At 38.6% G+C, this 24891-nt stretch overlaps 2 protein-coding genes across 2 annotated transcripts in view; both read left to right on the forward strand.

Moving 5' to 3' along the window:
- Positions 1-284: 284 nt before the first annotated feature.
- LOC122613882 (zinc finger protein 845) overlaps positions 285-24891 on the forward strand; it is a 42040-nt gene continuing 17433 nt past the window's right edge. The window contains exon 1 of the mRNA XM_043788297.1: positions 285-469. The gene's annotated coding sequence lies outside the window, so the exon portion shown is untranslated. The remainder of the gene's footprint in view (positions 470-24891) is intronic.
- On the forward strand, positions 12105-14161 carry LOC122613883. The gene has a single exon (XM_043788298.1). The coding sequence runs from the start codon at positions 12209-12211 to the stop codon at positions 14102-14104; it is 1896 nt and encodes a 631-aa protein (XP_043644233.1). The 5' UTR covers positions 12105-12208; the 3' UTR covers positions 14105-14161.

Here is a 24891-nt window from a genome sequence, read left to right on the forward strand (position 1 = left end):
CAGACGGACGGACAGACGGACATGGCCAGATCGACTCGGCTATTGATCCTGATCAAGAATATATTTACTTTATATGGTCGGAAACGCCTCCTTCTGCCTACTTACATACTTTTCAACGAATCTAGTATACCCTTTTACTCTACGAGTAACGGGTATAAAACCCAAGCAGCGTCTTAACTCAAACAAACTCTGGTCTGATACGAACTGAAAAACAACTCAACTATTCGAACTACTCAATTGTACAAGCGAGTTCGAATTTCGAATTTTCTGTGGGAGAAGCAACGCGTCGTGTGCGTCGTACGCTTGATGGTGAAAAGTGCGCTGTGAATTAAGTTTTATTATTTGATTGTACTGTTTGTTCTAACGAATTGAAATGAAAATACGTGTCAACCACAGTGTATAAGCTCGACCTTACCGGGAAAAGACTATTTGGATTAAACCCAACTTGCAATTTTAATCCGATCCCCAGGTTAGAAATATATAGCCCAAAATTACAAAAGAAATTGTATTTGTGTTTTGATTTAAACTAACAAACTTATTGAATTATTGTTTTATAAATTGATTTCGCAGCAATTGGCCATTAAATTGTAGGTAATTCAAAGTTTGCCTGCACGGCAAACAAAATCAGCTGATTTGGTTGTTTCCAAGGTCAGTGGCGTACAACTCAAGAGGGGTATCAAAACTTTTTCTTTTTGCCATAGCATTTGAAGGGTTCCTTAAGCAGTTTATTTTAATGGTATAGGAAATAAATATAAATAATAAATAAATATGTTGGTGGTTATTATCAGCAAAACTTCATCAAATATGTATGTATGTAATAATATTCTAATATCGAAGCCCCCATCCGAACGCCTCTGTCCACAGTCTATTTTCGAAAATTCGACAAACGAAAGAGCAAGAGCAGTTATTGTTTCATGAGTACGAGAGCGCAGACCGGTTTTCGCTCTCGCACGTTTGAGTGATTTCGAAAGCTGAATGAGTGAGACGTGACAGAATGGCTATGATGTTATACCTTCCTAAATTAATTCTATTGTATTTCTGAAAAGATTTTTTAAAAATTAAATCGGAAATGAAACCTTTAGGCTAAATCAACTATGCAACAAGGAATACAAAGGCACATAAATGGTACCCTTTATTTAAGATTTTCGTCTCCCTAAAATAAAAGGAAAATAAGATCAGAAAAAAAAATAATATGGCCCTAAAAATATTTAAAAAATATGTTCTAAAAAATTAATTTAAAATAATTTTAATACTTTTCGATTGCTAATTCAAATCATTTCCCATTTTAAGACGGTCTCTGTGAACTGTCATGTGCAGAGACACTGCCATATAGCTTTATTTACCCCAATGAATTCTAAATTGTACAATTTTTCACTGATTTATATTTGGGAGGAGCAGAAGTTGTATCGAGCTTCGGCGGAAGGCCGGTTTCCGACCGAAAGTGAATGCAACAGAGAACAAATGGCTATTCCCTGTCTTACTTACTCCCTGAGCTCCACTGGAATGTCAATCAATTCTTTGTCAGATTGGTCACGCTGACTGGTCATCGTTCCTCACAGACACGATAAGTGTTCTGGAAGCATCTAAAAGGTACATGAAAACTCACGGAACAGCAATGGCTGGTGCTTGTTTATTTAAAATGGTGGACCTTGACTCGAATAGGTTGGATTAGATGGCATGACTCGGACCGCGATCAACCGCGATCCATATTGCTAATTCTAGCTCGACAAATGTGCCTTTTACTGGGGGGTAGTTTTTGTTTTCTGCACCTCTTACAAGGCGAAGGTCTTTCACGCATCCTTCGTGGAAAAGAATAAACAATTTGCTTTTTTTTAAAGCTTGCTTTATTAAGCCGAGGAATTTTTGGTATCCCAAGAGGTTATCTTCTATGTATTTCTTTTCTATTTTCAAAATGTATCGTATGCCCAAGTCATTGGCAATATCAAGGGCGAAAAGCGGACAACTAAACGGAAGCGAATTACAAACAAAAATAATTTAGAATAGCAGGAGAGCTACAAATAAGAAAAATCATTCAAATTCCTACAAAATGGGTGATGTTTTTATACGGCTGGATGAGGGCGCCCGGCGGTAGAGAATTAAAAATATATTTAAACTGCCAGGGGTCTTGGGTTTATACTTACTGAGTGACTGACAAGTCTGTTGCCCCCGAGCCAAAGTAACTGCCCCTTGTAAAAAGAGGGCTGTTAAAAAAAGACAAGAGGAATTTTATGCATAATTCTGTCGCTTTTGTTTATTCTCCTAAACCCCCCCTCTTCCAACACCACCACCACCCAACTTTCCCAAACCGTAACAAAATCAGTTTGAGTTGTGTGATTGTGTACGTGGTCATAACGGTTAAGGTGGCCATGACTGAGTGCAGTCCAGTCCACCCCAATGGCCACCCCCTGTCAGAATTGATTGATTGAATTGCCACTTTATGAAATTTGTGAGCCTTCCGAGATGTGCGTGGAAATTCGTGTTCTCGTCTTTGCCTTTCCTCTGGGGGTGGCTCCGTCCGGAGGGCGTCTGGGTGAATTTTCTTTGGTTGTGTGGCTCTTCGAGGGTTGTTCCTTCTGATTTGTGTTTGTGTGCGCGCTGGCTAACAATTTGCAGCATAAAATACATAAAATTATGTGCAGCGCTGAGGCGGCCATTAAACTTGATAGATTTATGACAGACAGTAGCAAAGGCGCTGCACAAAAACAAAGCGTGAGTGTCTGAATGGGGTCTTCCATGTCATCCTCCGTAAAGAAATAAAGATTAAAATTGCAAAATTGTCCCAATGAGATTTGCGCTCCACCGGAGGGGATATTCTGTAAAATGTCAGCGATTAATAAAATTTGTGACTTTATACATTTTAATACTCTGATTTTTTACAATTAGCTTTAAGATACTAGCGTGCAGATACTAGTTATGCTACACCAATTCGAACGCTAACGAATTGACAATTGTGTTGAGAGCTAATTTTCTTCCGGACAACATTTGCCTAAGCCCCAAAACTTATTTAAGAAATACCTCAAAGTAACCTCTACTAACGAAATAAGGTAAAAGACAAAAGATAACTCTATATTTGGGTTCCTTAACTATCAGTTAGGGAGTCCGAGGGAGAAATTTATTAATTGGCTAACCACAAAAAAAAAGGACAACATACAAATGGCATAGATAGAAATCGACAACACATGAAAATCATGGCAAAACATAGAAAGATTTTACAGTGGGCGTGCCAGCCTTCTGAATCGAGCTTACGCAGCTTGCAATCTTAACTTTTAGCTTTAATAGTTACCGAAATCTCGACGTTCACACAGACGGGTTGGCTCGGCTAGTGATCCTGATCAATAATACATAATACATAATTCATACATAAGAAACGCTTTCGATGACTTCTTAAAAATCAATAAACTCGAATTTTCTTGGGCGAGTTCTGGAATAACCGTAATGAAAAACAAGAGAGAACGCTATAGTCGAGTTCCCCGACTATCTGATACCCGTTACTCAGCTATTCGAAGTGCGAAGGAGAGTCTTCAGCACATACAGTTTTTGGCGGTTTTGTGGGCGTTAGAGTGGGCGTGGCAAAAAGTTTTTTGGCAAATCGATAGAAATTTACAAGACTAATACAAAAATTAAAAAATATCACAACATTTTTCAAAAGTGTGGGCGTGGCAGCTTTGGGCGGTTTGTGGGCGTTAGAAAGGGCGTGGCAAAAAGTTTTTTTGCAAATCGTTAGAAATTTACAAGACTAATACAAAAATGAAAAAATATCGAAACATTTTTCAAAAGTGTGGACGTGGCAGTTTTGGGCGTTAGAGTGGGCGTGGCAACATGAATCGACAAACTTGCGCTGCGTCTATGTCCCTGGAGTCTGTATGCTTAATCTCAACTTTCTAGCTTTTCATACGTTCATACGGACGGACAGACGGACATGGCCAAATCGACTGTTTACTACTGATCCTGATCAAGAATATATATACTTTATATGGTCGGAAACGCTTCCTTCTGCCTGTTACATACTTTTCAACGAATCTAGTATACCCTTTTACTCTACGAGTAACGGGTATAAAGATTCAATTTAAATGCAAAATAAAATGGAATGAAAGGCTTATTAGAACAGATGGGCGTAATTAAGAACTGGCCCAAATTAATGAAGTAAGGTATTAACCACCTATTTTTTTTCCTTCCTAGAGCTGGAAATTACAAATTGATTGAATGGTAATTTCGGTGGAAAAGTTGGTTACTGCCTTTTGTGTTTAAGGTCTATGAGACTTCTCGAGTGCGTTTGTGTGAAACTGGCATACATTTCCATTATTTATGGGAGCTGCTGCTGTTTGTGATATTTTATTTCGCGCAAGGCAAGCGAAGGATTATTTGCGCCCAAAACAACAGCACAAAAAATTCCGAAACTTAACAAAGAAAAAGCGTCCAGAATGTTTGGAATTAATTGCCCAATCTCCTCCAATAACAAACAGAAAAAGAAGCTAAGAGAAAGGGAGAAAAAATGGTTTTAATTAATAAAATTGAATGTGTGCGAAAATTGAAAGGATTTTTCGGCCCCTTGATGTTGTTCTGCGGCATTCATCTTCGACGCTCATTTGCAGGCTTTCCTCATTGGTCTCATTTTGAATGCAAATGATTTATGCCAGAAAGTGTCCTGGCCGAAGAGTCGGGGCCAAAAACTGGATTAGAGAGTGCCAGCGTCGGCTCGTTTCGTTTCACACCCTCTAAACTTTTTCACCCATTGCAAAAGAGCGGACACAGCCGGCAAAGTTTTTGCCCCAAACTTTGGAGGTCGCCTACGATTCCTCAATTACCCGAGGGGTGTGTGCCGTTGGAGCCGAGTGGGCGAGGGGAGTTCTTAAATATTTACTCAACATCCCATTATCCCCATGCGGGCTGGGCTGGGATTAGGACAGGCAGCGGACTACGACCCGAGCTTGTATCAACATTTAAAACGATAAACTTACCACATACACAGACACCCGACAGAGAAAAATGCAAAAAGGACGAAGGACACGTCTTGTCTGTCACACCAAAATGTCACCGCGGGGTGAATTACTGAAAAACCAAGGGAGAAAAATGAACAAACAAAAATTCTTAGATAGCTGAAAAATTCAGTTGGACTAGTGAATGCCCTTAGGTATTTCTTAAATTTATATGTATATGTAATATGTATGAGATATATGATAAAATACTGTTTTAGCAGTGCCCTATACATTTGAGCAGTCATAATAATATCATATGACCTCTTCGAACTCTATTTGACTTTATTTTCAGTGCATTCAAGTTTTTATTTGCCGGAAAGAGTGCATAGAAAGATTCCCCTAAAACAAAGTCATTGCACTACGTCTATGTGTGAGCAAGACGACATCATAGTGAGGCACGCGCCTCACACATACAAGCGCAATACAAACAACAATGTGATAGACAGAACCAGCCAGAAAAAGACAGACGTAGCGGGTGAAAGGGACAGAACGTCGGGGGAAATGGGCCAAGCGTGTGAGTGATTTATGGCGCTGCAAGTGACGAGGACGAACCAGAATTCTTCAGGATAATGCCGACATAACGAGATTGTTTTATGTACACGTTTTCTCCTTGTTTGCGCCGTTGGTTCGTTGCCGTTGTTGGCTTTCGGATCCGGATGTTCTGGAAGGAGGAGTTTTTGTAGGTGGAGTGGTTTAACGTTGTGTGTACACATAATGACGCTTTTCGCTGAATATTCACGCTCTGTTGTTGGCGTTGCGCACTGCAAATAGGAACGAGATATATGTATGTACATAGATACACGCATATGTACATATGTATGAGTGTATCCAGCCTGTGGCGATGTGTATAAGATTATTTACCCTGACTGCATCTGTGGCCGTACTTTTGCCCAAAGGACCTTCAATCAAATCCGTAATTCTTACTCAGTACGTTAATGAGCTTCTCATTAATTTGTCACCCACAAAGGCTCACCTGATATTTTGTTTATATCTCCAAACCCGCAATCCAATCGTGCAACTGTTGTTTAAGCTGGGCGTACCTTTGCGCTATTGAATTCTTTCAATTGGGAGTAATTTAGTAGAGGATAAACTTACTTATCTCATTAAAGAGGTTAAACACTAGTGACGAACGCACACTTAACATACAAAAGTAATTATATAACTAGTCGAACTTGCACACTCTTCTGCTTTTAATATAATATGATTTTAATATATCCGTAGTGCAAAAGGGTATACTAGATTCTTTTAAAATTATGTAACATGCAGAAGGAAGCGTTTCCGACCATATAAAGAATATATGTACAGTTCTATTCCTATACCCGAGAGCAAGAAGGATCCATTTAAAGCTACTACCGAACTGAAAAAGGATCTCAACATATCCGCAACAGTGCAAACAGTTTACACATGTCTAAGGGAACATGGATTAAAAGGCTGTAGTCCAAGGAAAGCCCCTCTTTTAAATTTAAGACACATACCCAAGCGCATTAAGTTCGTCAAGGAACATTTAAATTGACCATTCGAAAAGTGGACGAACTTTTTATGGTCAGATGAGAGCAAAGTTGTTTTTTTTTTTTGGTGGCAATGGATCTTGATCGTATGTAAGGCGCCCTAGGAACACCAAATATAAGCCGAATTACACAGTAGAAGCAATTAAACACGAAGGATCCACTGTGATGGCATGGGCTTGTTTCTCGTACTATGTAGTTGGGGCTATACCATAATATACCATGGTTAAAAACCATCTAAAAAGTGAATTGTTTAACCTTTCTAAAAAGGTATTTCAGCTCCTTTTAAACCCTAAATTGTAGGTAGGAGACCTATTCAAAGTTTTACTGGGCAAGTGGTGCTATTTTTTTTCGCAGCTGTATATTCTTGATCAGGATCAATAGCCAAGTTGATCTAGATCTAGAAAGATTGAGCATGCAGACTTCAGAGACATAGACGCAGCCCAAGTTTGTTGACCCATGTTGCCACGCCAACAAACCGCCCTAAACTGCCACGTCCACACTTTTAAAATATGTTTTGATATTTTTAAATTTTTTTATTGGTCTTGTAAACTTCTATCGATTTGCAAAAAACATTTTGCAACAACCAATCTAACGCCTACAAACCGACCTAAGCTACCAAGCCCACACTTTTGAAAAATGTTTTGATATTTTTTAATTTTTTTAAATTTATATTGATTTGCCAAAAAAAACTTTTTGCCACGGCCATTCTAACGCCCGAGAGAAATTTACAAGACTAACAAAAATGTGAAAAAATATCAACATCAAAATGTGGGCGTGGCATTTTTGGGCGGTTTGTGGGCGTTAGAGTGGGCGTGGCAACATGAATCGAGAAACTTGCGCTGCGTCTATGTCTCTGGAGTCTGTATGCTTAGTCTCAACTTTCTAGCTTTTGTAGTTCCTGAGATCTCAGCGTTCATACTTTTTGCCACGCCCACATACCGCCCAAAGCTCCCACGGCCACACTTTTGAAAAATGGTTTGATATTTTTTCATATTTTTGCCTTGTAAATATCTCTCGATTTGCCAAAAATCTTGCCGATACCCTTGAAGAAATTATAAATTAAAAATAAACTGGTGTGTACTGAGAAAGAACCCTTTCAAATAAAAAACAAAAGTAAATGTGTTGACATTTTGTAATTTTATTAATTGTGTTTCAAATTTGTATCGATATATCAAACACATTTTGACCACGCCCACTCTTACACCCACAAACCGCCTAAAACTGCCACGCCAAATCTTTTCGAATATTTTTAAATATACCCGTTACTCGTCGAGTAACGCCCACAAACCACCAAAAACTGTCAGTGTTGAAATTTCTCCTTCGCACTTCCACTAGCTGAGTAACGGGTATCAGATTTTTAGATATCAGATATTTTTTGTGAAATAAAATGGTGCACTCACTAAATTCGATTAAAACCGGAAATTTAACGGAAAGCACAAAAGCGTCCGTCCTAATCAGAAGACCTATGAATGTGTATGTGTACGTAATAACAAAGTATAGATACATGACTTATTCCATTGTATATTAGTGTCCTTCTTGTCCTTCTATTTTTCATAATTCCTAATTTCCGTCTAAAAATAATTCTAATTTTAAACGTTAAGTAGAAATTATTTGCAAAACTTTTCGCTCTAACTGCTTGTTGTTGTAAATTTACAACTAAGCTGAGCAGGCGGGCCGTTGGAAAACCGAAGCAGCAAAGGAATCCCCTGACGACCATCACCTACCACCCCAACACCCTTAAGCCCCCTTCGACCACGTCGATACAAACAAATTCTCATTAATGGCCAGGGAAGCCTGCTGTAGATGAAAACTGAACTGAGGTCTGAGCTAACGCAAAATTATTGCACTGAAGCTCTTTAAATATGTTAAATCTCGAATAAAATGATTTAATAATTTAATTATTTAAGTTGCAATATAATATAAATTCAACTTGGCGAAATACATATATCTTACTGGGAAGCCATAACACCAATTTATATATCTATACTACTGCCCGCTCAAACTTATTTCTCTCAGTCTGCCCTCAGTGAATTTTTCGGTATGTAAATAAGTCGGGCTTGTGTTAGCAATAGAGAGTGGGGTTGGTGGTGAAGAAAATATGATTTTGACAGAAAACAACAAAACAAAATCCATAATTCAGGATAAAACATAATTCCACTCTGAAAGAGAAGGGGAAAGGAGACCTTGGGCGTGAGTGGGATGGTCATAGCCTACGCAAATGCACAAGAAAAGGGAAAAGTCTGCATGGAAAGCGTCGAAAAAACAACATTTTGAATTACGGTACAATGGCGAGAAAAGGCAAATGAGCATCAGCAGAAGGGGGTAGCGGGGTCGGGAGGCAAGGGCGGAGCAGTAACAGTTATTTATTAAATCCCTTTACGCGTTTTTATAACATTTCGAAAATATTTTAAATGTTTTGGCGACGTGGTCGGGGTTTTCCATTTTTATTGCAAGCTCCCCTCTCCAGGAAGCGATGTCTGCCTGCCATCGGTTGATTCATGTCGGTGCCCCAGTGTTTGTATCATTACATTTTTATGCAAGTAAGCAAGTTACTTCATAAGGATCAGCAGAAAACAACATTTATGATAAGGACGACAAACGAGTTAGAGCTTAATTTCAAAATTTTTTGTCATATCGATAAAAATTGGCACAAACAATAATAAAATTTAAAAAAATATATATACAATTTTCAAAACTGTTGCATATCCAGTATTCTCTATTTATCTAACCGTGGCTGGTTTGGGCGGTTTATGGGAGGGAGAGTCGTCGTGGCCAAAATGTTTACCAATGGAAAATTTTATAAAATCGGAAAATCTGCCTTTTAACCTTTTACATACTTTTCAACACCCGTTCAACCATCCTTTTAATCTAGGAGTATCGGGTATAAAAATTAAGTTGAGCCTGCTTCAGTGAATTATAGAACATATTGTATAATTTCGTTTTATCAATTTTTATCAAATTCTCTAGTAGGCAATCATTTTGGTTTTCGCGATACCTTTTGATTGGTGTATTAATCATTATGATCCTGATGCACTTCGGCACTATGTAGCTGCCGTCCATAGCGTTATACTTTTTATACCCGTTACTCGTAGAGTAAAAGGGTATACTAGATTCGTTAAAAAGTATGTAAGTAGGCAGAAGGAGGCGTTTCCGACCATATAAAGCATATATGTATGTACATATTTTCTAAATCAGGATCAATAGCCGAGTCGGACATACATATGTAAATATATATTTAAAATATAACGTAGCATATCTGGGTATAGGATTCAAAGAACAGGCTGGAGGTAATATATGTATATATATTTATTTTATATACATATACATACATATATATTAAAATATATATTTAAAATATATCGTAATATTAATTTTTACATATCTGGGTATAGGATTCAACAGTATTCAACTATAGCGTTTTTCCCAGATTTTAAAGCCTAATGAAACCTATTATGGGATCTCCGAGATGAAACGGGCAAAAGTTGGAGGAAAATGAAAATGACAGCACGAAAAATAATTCTAATCTGCTCATGAATATTCCGTTTACATTTTCATTTTCCAAAAAGGACCGACCAAAGCGTAAACCATCAACAAAGAGGACAACCCCAGGAGCGAAGTTGCAGAGACGGTGCTGATGCGAAAGCCAAAGAAATACGACGACGTCACTAATGGAGAAGCGGGCTCGGCTTGTAGGGTCGGAAAAACAGAAGCAGGGCGAAGCAGTCGGCTAAGTGTAAAATGGAAAAACACATATACATATATATCCCGGCAATCGTTTCATATTTTATTTTATTGGAGCTGGGACCACTACACTGCTTAATAAATCCTATTAAATTATACATTGCAGTCGACATAATTACATCTACCAATGAGCTACCTATATGAGCTCAATTTTATGGATTTTTTAAATCTGAAATACAAAATTATTCAAGCCGTTTGGTCTAGTTCGTCGGGCCACAAACTTGCATTGTCCTCCATGCAATCCTGTTTCTCCCAGTGTCCATCTCCATCTCCATGTCTTTTGTATTTTGTATTTCCTCCACCACAACTCCGGAATTTCGCTGATGGGCAGTCGTCGTTGAAGTGCCGCAGTTGCCAGCTTCATCGTCAGTCTCGCTTTGGTCGGCCCTGGTCGCCATCGAAATTATAAACTTGGCTGTTAAAGAAGGTTAAGTGATAAATTAACGCCACTGCCCCGGTCTCCGCCAGCAACGTTTTTTGCTTATAGCTAAGATTAGAGTGGACCGTAACTCAGAATCCGAATGGGAATGCCTTTTGCAGCAGCGGACTTTTAAGTTTATTGTTACATACTTAAATTGTTACATGTTAAAAAGGAACTAAAATGGAGCTCAGCTTGAATCGAATATTTACGAAAAGAAGCTGTGTCATAAATACTAGGGAAGGTATACGATTCTATTAATTGCTGTACTTATTGTCCGAGCGTACTTATTGACAAAAATTGACCTAACAACACAATGTTATTTTTCATATAATATGTACATATAACTAATGTACGCTTTTCGATATCAAATCAAGAACGAACCGCATCGAAAGTACGGTAAACTTGAATTTTTTGATTCAAGAACAACAATTTAAATTCAAGAACGATTAATTGGAGACCGAAAGTATGAATTTGAGAACGAACGTTCTGGCTCCAAGTTCTAACATTTGATGGGATTAAGTACGATAGAGTACTAATTTAAGAGCGATAAATGTACTACTTTAAGTATGGGAAATACTTAAATTAAATATTAAATATACTTGACCCAAACTCGTCAAATTTTAATATGTGCATTACAAATTTACGGTTTAAGTTGTACAAATTTAAAACTGAAGTATGAATATTTTTATTTTCAGAGCAAACACTTTTGTTTTAGGAACGAATCATATTTATTGTTTATTTACACGAATTTAATAATTTCGTTATTATATATAATATACATAAAAAATATACATAATAATATGCCCATTTCCTCTAATGCCGTTGTAAGCTATCTGATGTTTCCACATTTTCACTTTATTCTTCACTTACTTCACTTTGTACTTGTTACTCCAGGAACTTTTTGACACTAAATGAGCGCCGTGTTGAAATCGATTATCGACAACACAGAAATGTAATCGATATTAACAAGTGTAAGCTGTCGAATGGCTGGAGATTTTTTGATCGCATAAATTTTAGTTTAAACTTCTTATATTTTTGTGTATATTCTTTTAAAATTGGTCGCATAAAATGATCAAGGAATATATATAAATGGGAAAAGATCAACCTTTGTTTTCCATGAGTATCAATAATTTCGCTTTTAAATTGTGAAATTCGAGTACAACTAGTACAACTAGTACGTATTCTAAGTACTGTTGTCTTAAAAATTTTAAGTATGACAGATAACATTTTTAAGAACGTTCGTTCTCAAATTATTCGTTCTTCAGTTTTCTGAGTGTACTAGTATACCCTTTTAATCTACATGTAACGGGTATACGCCCCAATTGATATCGCCAAAAATAGAGAGATGTACTTTAAATATTGATGACGTTTCGCACAGACTAATCTAGGTCACGTAGGATTTTTCTTTTTGTTAGCTTCTAAAAATATTTCCTAAAATTTCAATTCACATGACAAAATTATGGCAATTCTGACGTAAATTGGCTTTTGTCATTATTTTTCTTTGTTTATCGATTTAAGATAGTATCCAATAGTTCGATGTCTGGTCGATAGAAATAAGCGAAATGTGCTCCTGCAGCATACGTTGCTGCTTCTTGTATAGTTTGATTATCTTCTCCTTTGTTTACTACTATAACGATGTGGTGGTCGACTACCTAGTCTTCGAGGAGCAGCATCTTGTGGAGAAATACTCTGTGGACACTAAGGGCTGTCGTATGCTGACTATGGCTCCCAATGAACGCGACGTAATGTTCCTGTGGCGCGGACTTCGTAGAGACTTTTGTGCCAGCAACCTGGACATGTCATCCTTCAGCAAATGCGAATACAACTACCTGAGAACGGATGTAAATATAGAGCTTGCTAAAGCAAGGTACGGCGTCGAGACTTTGGAGAGTTTCAAGTGCATTTATTATGCCATGGAGCGAAACACCGATTTCGACAATCGCTACTTGTATAGCAGAGAATTCGCGTTGCTCACGGATGGTAATAATACAATAGAGCCCCATGTGGATATCATAAGGGCTGAGTGCTTTATCAACGCTAAAAACATCTACAACGGAGTTCATTTTTACATTCATCCAACCGACAAATGGCTGCGTAACACCCAGGGTCTCCCTCCTCTGAAGTTAGCTTCCGACGTCGACAGTTTGTCTGTGTTGATCGTGGGCCTAGATTCCATTTCCCAAATGCATTTCCACAGAAGCATGACTCGCACAGCCAACTTTCTGCTATCTCTTCCGCACGTGGAACTTAAGGGGTTCAATCGGTTAGGTGATGACAGCTTCGATAGTCTGATGCCGTTGCTTAGCGGCCTAAGTGGGCAAGAAATGAAGGACATTTCGTCGAACCTCAGCAGCCTGGACAGCTGTCCTTTTATCTGGAAGGTTTTCCAAAGAGCCGGCTATCAAACGGGACTGGGCGAGGACAACATAGACAAGAGTCTGTTCGTGAAAGGGTTTCGGAAGCCGCCAACAGATTTTTACCTCCGGCCTGCCCTTCTTGAGATGTGGCTAAAAACGAGAACGGACGGATTATATGGTACCCACTGCAACGAAAAGGACAATTACGCAATGGTGCTTAGAGAGTTCCTATTTAAGATGCTTCCTCATTATAAAGAGCACAGGTTCTTTACGTTTCTTTGGTGGACCCAGGGCATTGATCACCTATTTAACTACGGCCGGAAGCTGGATCAACCGTTCCTGAAAATGTTTAAAGACTTGGCACAGAGTGGTATTCTTAAGAACACGGTGCTATTGGTGGTTTCTAATCATGGCTTAAATAAGGGCCGATTTTACAAAACCGTGCAGGGCAAAGTGGAAGAGAGTCAGCCCCTGGCCATGCTTTGCTATCCCAGGTGGCTGGAAGAACGATATCCGCAGGCCCTCGGCAACTTAAAGAGTAACAACCGTCGTTTGGTCAACGCCTTTGATTTACATGCCACTCTTCAGAGCTTCCCCAATCTGAAGTCCCTGGAGGATGAGACACTAAAGCAGCGCAGATCTGATTTATGGGCAATGGGCAATGACATTCCGCGAGGAATAAGCCTTTTCTTGCCTATTCCAGACCATAGAGACTGTTTCTTGGCCGCCATACCCACGGCTAACTGTCTGTGTCAGCAGCTTAGAAATGTCTCGACTTCAGATGGCTATGTTTTGAGGGCTGCACGCCTCATTATTCGAAACCTCAATAAGATGACCCGCACACATACTCCGCCTTGCAAGACTTTATACCTGGTACGGGTTTTGACTGCCGATAAGTGGAGACGCATCGCAGATGAGCATCAGTCGGAATTTAGGGTGCGAGTGTTAGCCACTCCTGGCGAGGGTCAGTTTGAAGGAAAAGTTAGGTATTCGGGATATACGCTAGCTGTAGACGGCCTTATAACACGCGTTAATGACCACAGAAATGGCTCTCAGTGCATTAGAAACTACTTGATTGACATGTATTGCTTTTGTCCTTAAGCCTAAACTTAAAACATTAAATATATCGAATGTTTAAGCTTTATTGATTCTAGGCGTTAAAGTCTGCGTGGTTAAAGTTCAATATAAATTTGCCGTTGCAGCAGTGGACGTGCACGTTAAATTCAAAATCACTTGGTCTTAGGGGTTAAAAAATCTCCCATCCGTCTGCTTCCCATTGGCTTATCCAACTGCTCCAGCTTGTGTCAAACTTACACGCAAACGCAACAATCACGGCTCTGTGGCAAAAGGTCGCAATTTCTAAAACTACAATTTGAAGAGGATCTGCGAGAAATAGAGACACTAAAACATTTAAACGTATACTTAACTTTTAAATGTCATGCGTTTCTATGTAATTTCGGCTCCAGTGTCTTAACCAAATCTTTATCTGCAGCTATGATGAATACAGGACACCAAAACGGTGCGCATATCAGATGCCTTTGTCGATGCCTTGTTAACCTGGCAACTCGATGGTATTGTGAGGGACGGGCATTACATTTTTCACCCATGAGTTAAATTTATCAGTCTTCAAAATGGGCTGGTGAAGAGGTGCGACATCTGCTGTGAAGTCACCGAAGTACGAAATGAATGCCACACCTCACATTATCAAACAGGTTGCGGTTTTTGCGTTAATGCGTGTACCGGGGGAATGGTGGGTGGCTGCCAAAGCTGAGGGAACTATATTGTGATTTTTGAATTTTCTGTTTTAGATCCAGCAAGATCCAGAAAGACGGCCGATAATGTCGGGCAGATGTTAAAGAACTATCTATCATTTATAGAAATTGTCACCTTTAGAATTGTCAGTTTTCGATGTCAATCAAGATAGAGAGATATTTAATAACGAAAATAAAAGTTTAAGTACGAATAATTCAAAACCAAAATTTTGATTTGAGAACGAACATTGTTAGTTCGAGCAGTAGAATGTGATGTAGACGAGGACGTAAAGTAATTATTTTAAAAACGAGAAATATACGCAAAAATTAATTTTTTAAAAACTATATTTGTATCATCGCGTGATCAGATTTTAAAATTGTATTATATTTATAAATTTTAATACAGATGTCGGAATGAAAATAATTAATTTTTGATTATGTCTACTTCGTGCATCGATTTAAAAAGGGACTTTATTTCTTGACTTTGGCAACTCTAAAAACGGAGAATTTTACAATACTATTTGAGAACGGCCATTACTACTTCCAAAATAAGATAACCTAATATGAAATTTAACATGCAAATTGTATTCGGAAAAACCTTGTCAATTTGTTAAAAATTCTTTCAACATAGATATAAGTTCTCTATTATTTAAATAATAACCGGAGAGTCAACTGGTTTGTGTGTAGAGTTTTGAATCACTCCCGTCGAATTCATAGTACCACTGCCGAACAGCTGACTGGAATTAGAAACAAGAGATAACGCTATAGTCGAATTCATCGACTATCTGATACCCGTTACTCAGCTGGTGGAAGTGCGCAGGAGAGTTTTTGGCGGTTTGTGGGCGTTAAAGTGGGCGTGGGAAAATTTTTTTTGGCAAATCGATAGAACTTTACAAGACAATTACTAAAATGAAAAAATATCAAAACAGTTTTCAAAAGTGTGGGCGTGGCAGTTTTAAGTGGTTTGTGGGCTGAATCTCAACTTTCTAGCTTTTATAGTTCCTGAGATCTCGACGTTCATACGGACGGACAGACGGACGGACAGACGGACATGATAAAGAATATATATCTATATATATAAAAATTGAGAACAAGTTTGGTGAATGATTATAACTCCAGAACGCATGAGCCGACTTCAACGGTTTTGCATTCGTTGGAAAGGTATCGGGCTCCGTTAGGACAAGAGCAAAAAAAATTCTGGAAGAAGTCAAAAGAAAAGCGGGAAAACCGTTTTTTACATGCAGCGCCATTTCTAAAACATAGGATGTCATTCTTCTCTGCTCATTTCGTTTTATTTAATTCATGAGACAAACTTTATTTGGTTCATAAATAAATTGTAACAGCAGGCATTTGTTTTTGAGGTGGTAAGTTGAACTGTGTTAATTATGTGTATCGTGCTTTTGAGGTTAAACTCACCACTTCCACCTTCTTCGACTTCCTCATCCTCCTTCTTCTTCATCAATTAGAAGATACACGAGCCGAACGCAATAAAGCAAGAAGACTAAGCATCAACAATCACGCAGGTTTTCAGAAAAAGGAGGAGGAGGAAGACGAAGAAGAAAAAGGTAGAGGAAGAAGAAAGAGGATGAAGAAGAAAAAAAGGATGAAGAAGAAGAAGGAAGGGGAGGAAGGCGAAGAAGGAAGAAGAAGGAGGAGGATTAAGAAGACGGAGGAGGAAGAAGAAGGATTAAGAAGATGGAGGAGAAAGAAGGAAGGAAAAAGAAGAAGGCAGAAGGAATACGGAGCATGAAGAAGTCAGAAGAAGAAGGAAGAGGAAGTAGAAGGAAGAGGTGGAAGAAGAAGGAGGAAGACGAAGAGGGATAAAACGGTGAATTTAACCTCAAATGCACGATCCACATCATTTACACAGTCCAACTTACCACTTTATTGAATCTAAAATTTCATTGATTTAAGCTGCAGCGCCATTTCTGAAATATAGGATGTCATTTTTCTCTGCTCAGTTAGTTCTAGATTGATATTCTCTTTTATTCAATTTTGTGCTTTTGGAAATCAAATTGGATATTTTATTTGGAAAAATTGACATTGAACAATTGTTCAATTGCACAATGATCAATCTGCAGAACGCTTTTCGAAGCAATTATTAGAAATCGGAAGTGGCAAATTTCTAAATACAAATGGCTTGATCACATGGCCAAACAATTTTTGTACAATTCTACAATCTAAAGGCGAATTAATAGAAAGCGTTTTTCCAAATATAATTCGAATCACAGAAATCACGATTGGTTGACAGAACGAGCAATATTGTCACCAAAAAATGTACACGTCAATGAAATCAATTTTTACATTCAAGAAAAATTGTCAGGCGCACTGACATCATATAAATCTTTTGATAGCGCAATGAAAGAAGATGATGCAGTGAATTATCCAGTTGAATTTTTAAATTCCCTAGAACCGCCTGGTATGCCACCGCATTTTTTGAACTTAAAAATCGGCTCATCAATTATTTTACTACGGAATTTAAATGCACCAAAATTGTGCCATGTCCATTAATAAGGCACAAGGACAAACGCTTAAAGTATGCGGGTTGAATTTGGAAGAGCTGTGTTTTTTTCATGGGCAGCTATACGTAGCCTGTTCAAGAGTTCATTCCAAACTCTTTATTTGTATTCGCTCCAAATGGAAAAACAAAAAATATAGTTTATCCAAATGTTTTGGATTGAAAATAACAATTTTCAAATAAAATAAATGACTTTCATATAACAAATTCTAGGAAGTTTTCATTGAATTTTAAGACTGCATGCGGCGAAGCGCATAGGGCCCGCTAGTACTTTATATAATCGGAAACGCTTCCTTCTGCCTGTTACATACTTTTCAACGAATCTGGTATACCCTCTTACTCCATGAGTAACGGGTATAAATATTTAGAAACATGAATTTATTGCTATTCGCTTGGCTTTATACATTACATTTTTATCGAGGAAAAGTGGTTCGACAACTAGGAAAGTTTGTATTTTATTTTTCCGGGCGTAAGAATCTCTTTCATACTTCTCGTGCAACGCATCTGTAAGCAATCAGTGAAAAGCTTTTGTAAACATTACCTGAAATGCTTCTGTAAGCATTACCTGAAAGGCTTCTGGATGTTTTTCGAAACAAGTATTCCAAAATACTTATACTACAATTCAATACAAGTCCCGGTTCTATAAATATTTTATTTTTTATTTTACTTGAATACAAAAGGTCGATAAATTTTCCGTAAGTAACCTTGTTAATTTATCCTGGTAGAGGAGAGGCAAACAAAGCCGACTGTTTCAATATTATATAATATATATATATTATATAATCTACCATTTTCGGTAGAATAAAATCCGAATTTTAATATGGACAAAACACTGTTATAGCAAAGACATTATAATAATAATTCTAATGTCTTTGGTTATAGATTAAGCTGGAACATTTTATAATCAAAAACAACAAATAATTTGACTCAAATTGTTCCCCTCTTGCACCATTTAAAATTCGAGACTCCTGTCGTCTTCTATAACGGATATTGCGCAATATTTTTGACAAATTCCAGAACGGCTCTGTTGCTCTGAAATTTGGCGACGTTTTTCTTTCGAAAATGTAGGATGTAGAAGGCCAACGTCAGGCCGAAGAACATGGCAACCCTTAAGTGAAAGAAAACAAGTAGCTAAAATCAATGTTATATATAATTATAAACTACCGCTTTTTTAACCAACTTGGCAAAAAAATGTAAAATGTTTAAATTTTTTTAATTATAAGCGGATTGCGATCATGTAACATATTCAAGAGACAGTATTAAAATGAGAATTTGAATTCCTTAAAGTGTCAACGCATTTAAATCGATTGAAAATGTTTTTTTATGGCTTTGGTTTGGTTCTAACTCCCTTCCTTTATGTCTTGGGGGATAACCTCATTAACATATTACTAGCCCATATGGGTGAACTTTTTCAAAGCTCATTCAATTTGCCGATACAGAGAACTTCCCAACATCTGTTCCTTACAGGAACCATGAATGCTAGGCACTGGTTTTAATCTTATGATTTATACAAAATTAAGCTCGCCATATAGTCGCATTAATTACGCCTCATAATGAGTGATTTATGAGAGAGCTCAGCCTTGTGGCGGCGTCTAGCATCAACGAGCATTATTCCCATCCCAGACCGCCACGTCCATCCTCAAATCACAACCTACCGTCGTGATAAGAAATGTTCTGCCAACGCCTGCGGCCAGAGAGTCACATTAGCAAAAATGCCCGTAATTATGCTTTTTATGATGGCACTCATACTCCGCTCCACCCAGGTCAGTACCTTATCAGCCAAGTCGTGTTTGTGGTGCTGAATCTCTATATATTTTACGCATTCTTAATTCCTCTTTTATGTGCAGCCGGCATCAATGACCCAAATATTCACTTGCGATGGATACCTTAGTTACATCTGCAAATAGCTAAAGTAAAACAGAGATATGCATTTATAATATGTGATCTGGATTGTTAAGTTTGCTAAATTCGTAAAAAGGAGTTATCATAGGAGTTATAACATAATTATCCTTGCAGTAATTATTTATTTGAAAAAATAAAAAGCGATAATAAACCGATAACTTTGGTGGCACAAATAATTAAATTTTCCGCCGGCGACGAAAAGAATTCGTGTGCGCTTGATGGTTTTAAATTTCGACTAACTAATATTTCCACATGATCAATGTGGTGCAGATGCCGGTCGTAGCTCTGTACAAATTAAGAGCGTTTCGTCATCAGCAAGGGAAACTTGGCATCGTATGATATAGAAGCGTTAGCTCGAAACAACGAGAAGTTGCACCATTTCGACAGTTTGCACAGCAGCGGTCAATCCGACTGCCGTCTTCCTTGATGATGACGCAAGACTTCATCGTCCAGCTCGAAATGTGCATTCTTCGGCCAGTTTTCCTCTTTGTCCATCAGAAATAATGTTTCAGTGAACAAGACTTGAACCAAATGAACCAATTTCGTCGACGTCACAACCTATAGAAACGATCTTTTGGGTTCTTATTTGTGGGAACAGGCCGCCATGTAGCTTCTCCTGCCCATTCTTGAATCTCCGCTACCCTGTTCGAAACGAATCACGACAACGCAGATAGATGATATCGAATCCAGTGAAGAGTAACTTCAGAATCCGACGTTTTGGTCTAAATTTGAGTTTGAGGTCAAGAATGATAATATAAAGGGTTATCCAATAGGGACGCTCGAGCTTTGAAATCTCATGAAAGTGACTGTATGGTGCGGATTTTGGGCCGGAGGCGTGATTGGTCCATATTTTTTAGAAAACGATAATGATGGCCGTCACCGTCAATGGTGAGCGATACCGGTCGATGATAACCCACTTCTTTTGACCTAAAATCGACAATTTAGATCTGGACAACATGTGGCTTAAACAAGACGGCCCTAAGTGCCACACAGCACACGCTACGATGGATGTTCTGCACAAGCAATTTCCGGAAATCTCGCTCAGAGGCGACGGGAACAGGCCACAGAGGTCGTCCAATTTGACCCCGCTGGAGTTTTTCTTGTGGGGTTTTCATAAGTCGCATGTCTATGCCAACAAGTCGCAAGCCACCGATGCCCTCAAAGTCTACATGCGCCACGCCATCGATCAAATACAGCCCGAATTGAGCGACAGAGTCATTCAAATAATTTTATTTCATTTCAAAGATCAAGCGCCCCCAATGAAAAACATGGGTCGGCAAAGGCATGTAACTGTACCGGTAACATCGGGTCGGTATGCACGAACCGAGGAATCGATATCTTATCCAGTTGAAAAAGAGGGCTTTTTAGTATATTCCAAACTGTTTCTAAATGCATCGGAATCGACTCATCACGATCTTATTAAGCCAAAGTTCCTGCAATAGGATCTTTAATGACACTGGGTCTTAATAAGCCGAGGGTCTTCGCTAGGCAACCACGATATCCCTAACGCCTTAGTTGAATCCGAGATAGGTATCGACTTAACTATGCTCTCAGATGCAGTAAAATCAGGTGAGTTTGAACACCACTTTGTCAATAGCTACAAGTTGAGGCTTGCATTTGGAGGAGGAACACGAGATATGATTATGTGCTATGAGCTATGATTATGTGGTTTGCTTGACAAAAATTTGTCTTGCTTTGGCGATTCTTTGGCAGATAAATGCTAATATCGGTGATTTAATATTTCTTCGAAATCGGACCACAGCGGCAAAGTATCATAATCGATCTGTTCCTCCCATTTTTGTTTGGTCACTGGGTGCACTCTATTCAATACCAAATAAATAAACATTGCATTCGACATTTTTGTATCGTCTCCTATCGATAACAGAGAACCATAAATCGACGAAACAGTATCGCTAAGGTTTGCAAGGAGGATGCGGACTGATGCGATATTTTCGGGAGACTAAACAATGTTGAAATATTATTCACAAATATTGAACATTCGTTATCGTAAACCCTTTTTAAACTGGCCAGTACCTTTTTGTAATTGCTCTTGGTGACTTGTTATACTTCAATTGTTCCTCAAGCTTCACCAGAGAGTCAAGAAATTAGATAACTGGAATGCTGGCGACTTTATGAACCAACATTTCAAAGAGTGATGAATTTGTTGAACTGCGAATTAATCTCCATTAAATTTTGGCAATTTTTGGAAGTCGCGCACGAGTTGGGGCTACAGCAGCTGATCCCGAAGCTTTGCTGATGATTGCAGTCTTCAAGGCAGATACCAGAGACATTATTTTTGCCTTGCTCACTATAGAAAGTTCTTCCAATTCGTCGCAAAATGTATTGCCTCAATCTATGTGTTCTATCTGTTCTTTTAAATGATTTGCCTTATTAGTTGAAGCATTTAAGTTTTCGAGTCTACATATTAATTCTTCCTCTAAAATCGGAATAACTTCCTGGTCTAGCCGTTCGTTTAATCGTTTAAAACAATGTAATTTTTATACCCGTTAGATTTGTTGAAAAGTTGTTACAAGCTGAAGAAAGCGTTTCCGACCATATAAAGCATATACATATAATATATTCTTGATCATGATCAATAGCCGTGTCGATCTGGCCATGTCCGTCCGTCTGTCCGTCCGTATGAACGTCGAGATCTCAGGAACTACAAAAGCTAGAAAGTTGAGATTAAGCATACAGACTCCAGGGACATAGACGCAGCGCAAGTTTGTCGATTCATGTTGCAACGCCCACTCTAACGCCCACAAACCGCCTAAAACTGCCACGTCCACACTTTTGAAAAAGGTTTTGATATTTTTTCATTTTTGTGTTAGTCTTTTAAATTTCTATCGATTTGGCAAAAGACTTTTTGCCACGCCCACTCTAACGCCCACAAACCGCCCAAAACTGCCACGCCCACACTTTTGAAAAATGTTTTGATATTTTTTCATTTTTGTATTAGACTTGTAAATTTCTATCGATTTGCCAAAAAACTTTTTGCCACGCCCACTCTAACGCCTACAAGCCGCCAAAAACAGTCAGTGTTAAAGACTATCCTTTGCACTTCCACTAGCTGAGTAACGGGTATCAGACAGTCGAGGAATTCGACTATAGCGTTCTTTCTTGTTTGATATTGTTTTATTAGTATTGTAACTGTCTCTCGAAACGCCAACAAACTGTCAGTGTTGAAATTTCTCCTTCGCACTTCCACTAGCTGAGTAACGGGTATCAGATAGTCGGGGAACTCGACTATAGTGTTTTCTTTTGTTTTGTTTTATTTCCCGATTTTTCCTATGGCAGCTATGTATTAAAGTGGTCCGATCCTGTTTCGTTTAAACACTACCTGCAATAGAAGGAAAGCGTGTGGGAATGTTTTATGCAGATAGCTTTGAAACTGATTGAATAGTTTGCGTAAGAACGAACGTAGATGTTGATACTATTAAAGTATATACATATACATTATATGGTCACAAATGTATCCTACAGTGCGATGCAATCTTCTGACTGACCCTCAGCCGGGGTATAAAAATAGTGGTATTCCTTATTCTCTAAATCATATTTATGGGGTACTAAGAGCTGTCAGGGTCGTAAAAACGGTTACGATCCCCACCCACTCCTCCAAAACGCCATAGAGTCGTAAATTCGGTAAACGCCTAAGTGATTTTCTTACTAAAAGCCAGCGGGTCACTTGGGCTTTAATTGACTTGACTATTTCTAATGTTCCTTCAAAGATGGCCGTCGAAACATAAAATTTAATTTTATGTACACTGTACCATGTCGGCTAAACACAACATTTAATGAAAAATAAAACACGTTTTGGTCATGCTTTCATTGTTGTTTGATCTGCTTGGTTTGTCGCCACCCGAGTAATCATCATCATCGAAGATTTTTGACAACTGACAATAAGACGACATAGCATATTTTGTTTTAACGCGCGAGTCCTACTGCCACACCTCCCACCCAACCGACCGAGGAGCGCTACCGTGTATCGTACGGCTCGAATCGCGAGAATATAGACGCGAATTAGAAACGAATACAGAAACGAGGAAATGTATAAATATTAGTAATTTTATTAGTAAGATCTAACTATGTGTTAAAAAAGATGGAAATGATTGCTTTAAGAGCGGCAGAGACTCAAGATCAGAGATAATAGGATAAAGTCTATAATAGTCAGAACATCATTCTCTGTAGGGGTCATGCAACTCAAAGTTAAATCTACAATGATTTAGGATTAGGGGTACGTTTCTAGTGTATCTGCTTAAAACAGAGAATCAGAAAACCGACTAACCAAGTCAACTTCACGAACAAGCTTACAAATGAAGACTATTTCATGCATGCTCAACTGTTCGATATTAGTAGTTGAACTCAAAACAAGAGAGAACGCTATAGTCGAGTTCCCCGACTATCTGATACCCGTTACTCAGCTTTTCGAAGTGCGAAGGAGAGTCTTCAGCACATACAGTTTTTGGCGGTTTTGTGGGCGTTAGAGTGAGCGTGGCAAAAAGTTTTTTGGCAAATCGTTAGAAATTTACAAGACTAATACAAAAATGAAAAAATATCGAAACATTTTTCAAAAGTGTGGACGTGGTAGTTTTGGGCGGTTTGTGGGCGTTAGAGTGGGCGTGGCAACATGAATCGACAAACTTGCGTTGCGTCTATGTCCCTGGAGTCTGTATGCTTAATCTCAACTTTCTAGCTTTTGTAGTTCCTAAGATCTCGACGTTCATACGGACGGACAGACGGACATGGCCAAATCGACTCGGCTACTGATCCTGATCAAGAAACGCTTCCTTCTGCCTGTTACATACTTTTCAACGAATCTAGTATACCCTTTTACTCTACGAGTAACGGGTATAAATATCACTCTCGGCCGGTTATGTTACTGAAAAATGATTATCCAAAATGATTTAAGCAATTTCAATTTAAATAGGAACCCACGCTTTAAAGACAAAGAGAACGGAAGCGCTGCATTACGACAGCGGGAAAGTCGATGACCCAACGGGAGCCACTTAACAAGGATTCCACCTACGGAACAGTCATGGTGTCATGAAGATCGCCACAGCCGAAACCAAGGCCTAAGGAATCGAGCGTTTAAAGCGAACTGTATAGTCGTATGCAAAGAGTGAGCCGTCTGCTGTAATTGAAAGATATATATTTATTAGAATTGGTCGCTAATCGCTAATGCGATCTTGTGATCATGTCATGAACCTAAGTTCACAGCGATTACAAATAAGCCATGTGTCCATTAAATAAATATAACCTTCACAAGTTCACCGCCTTGCCAGTGAAATATAATGCATTTTCTGAGTGTCTTCCAAGCATTCAGATGATGAGCCACTTCGACAGATTAAGGAAAAGAATAATAACAAATTCCATATTATATTTACGGCCTATAATCGGTTGGATTCACAGGCAGATAAAGAAGGGGCAAAACCAATCCGAACTCTAAATCTTATGTACACCGCTAATTGCGCATAGATTACCAGATGCATGCGCGATATAACAGGAGAAGCCGCCCCATTGCCAGACTAAGTATCCAAGGAACATGGTCAGCAAGGGAGCGGGGATGAGTGTTGGCCAGCTCAATGAGAAATTGCGATAGAGACAACTCTATTTGGCCAATTCGCAGAGGTGCGCTCGAAAGACTAGGAATCGCCGAGACCATTGCATATTTATTTTAACTGACCCATTTGGTAATACTCATAATTTAAATTCATACG

The sequence above is a fragment of the Drosophila teissieri genome, chromosome 2R (genome assembly GCF_016746235.2).
Source record: "Drosophila teissieri strain GT53w chromosome 2R, Prin_Dtei_1.1, whole genome shotgun sequence".
NCBI classification, from domain to species: Eukaryota; Metazoa; Arthropoda; class Insecta; order Diptera; family Drosophilidae; genus Drosophila; species Drosophila teissieri.

What these genes read in the sequence shown, in the direction of transcription:
- LOC122613883 (XM_043788298.1), top strand. Translation starts at nt 12,209, where the DNA reads ATGTGCTCCTGCAGCATACGTTGCTGCTTCTTGTATAGTTTGATTATC.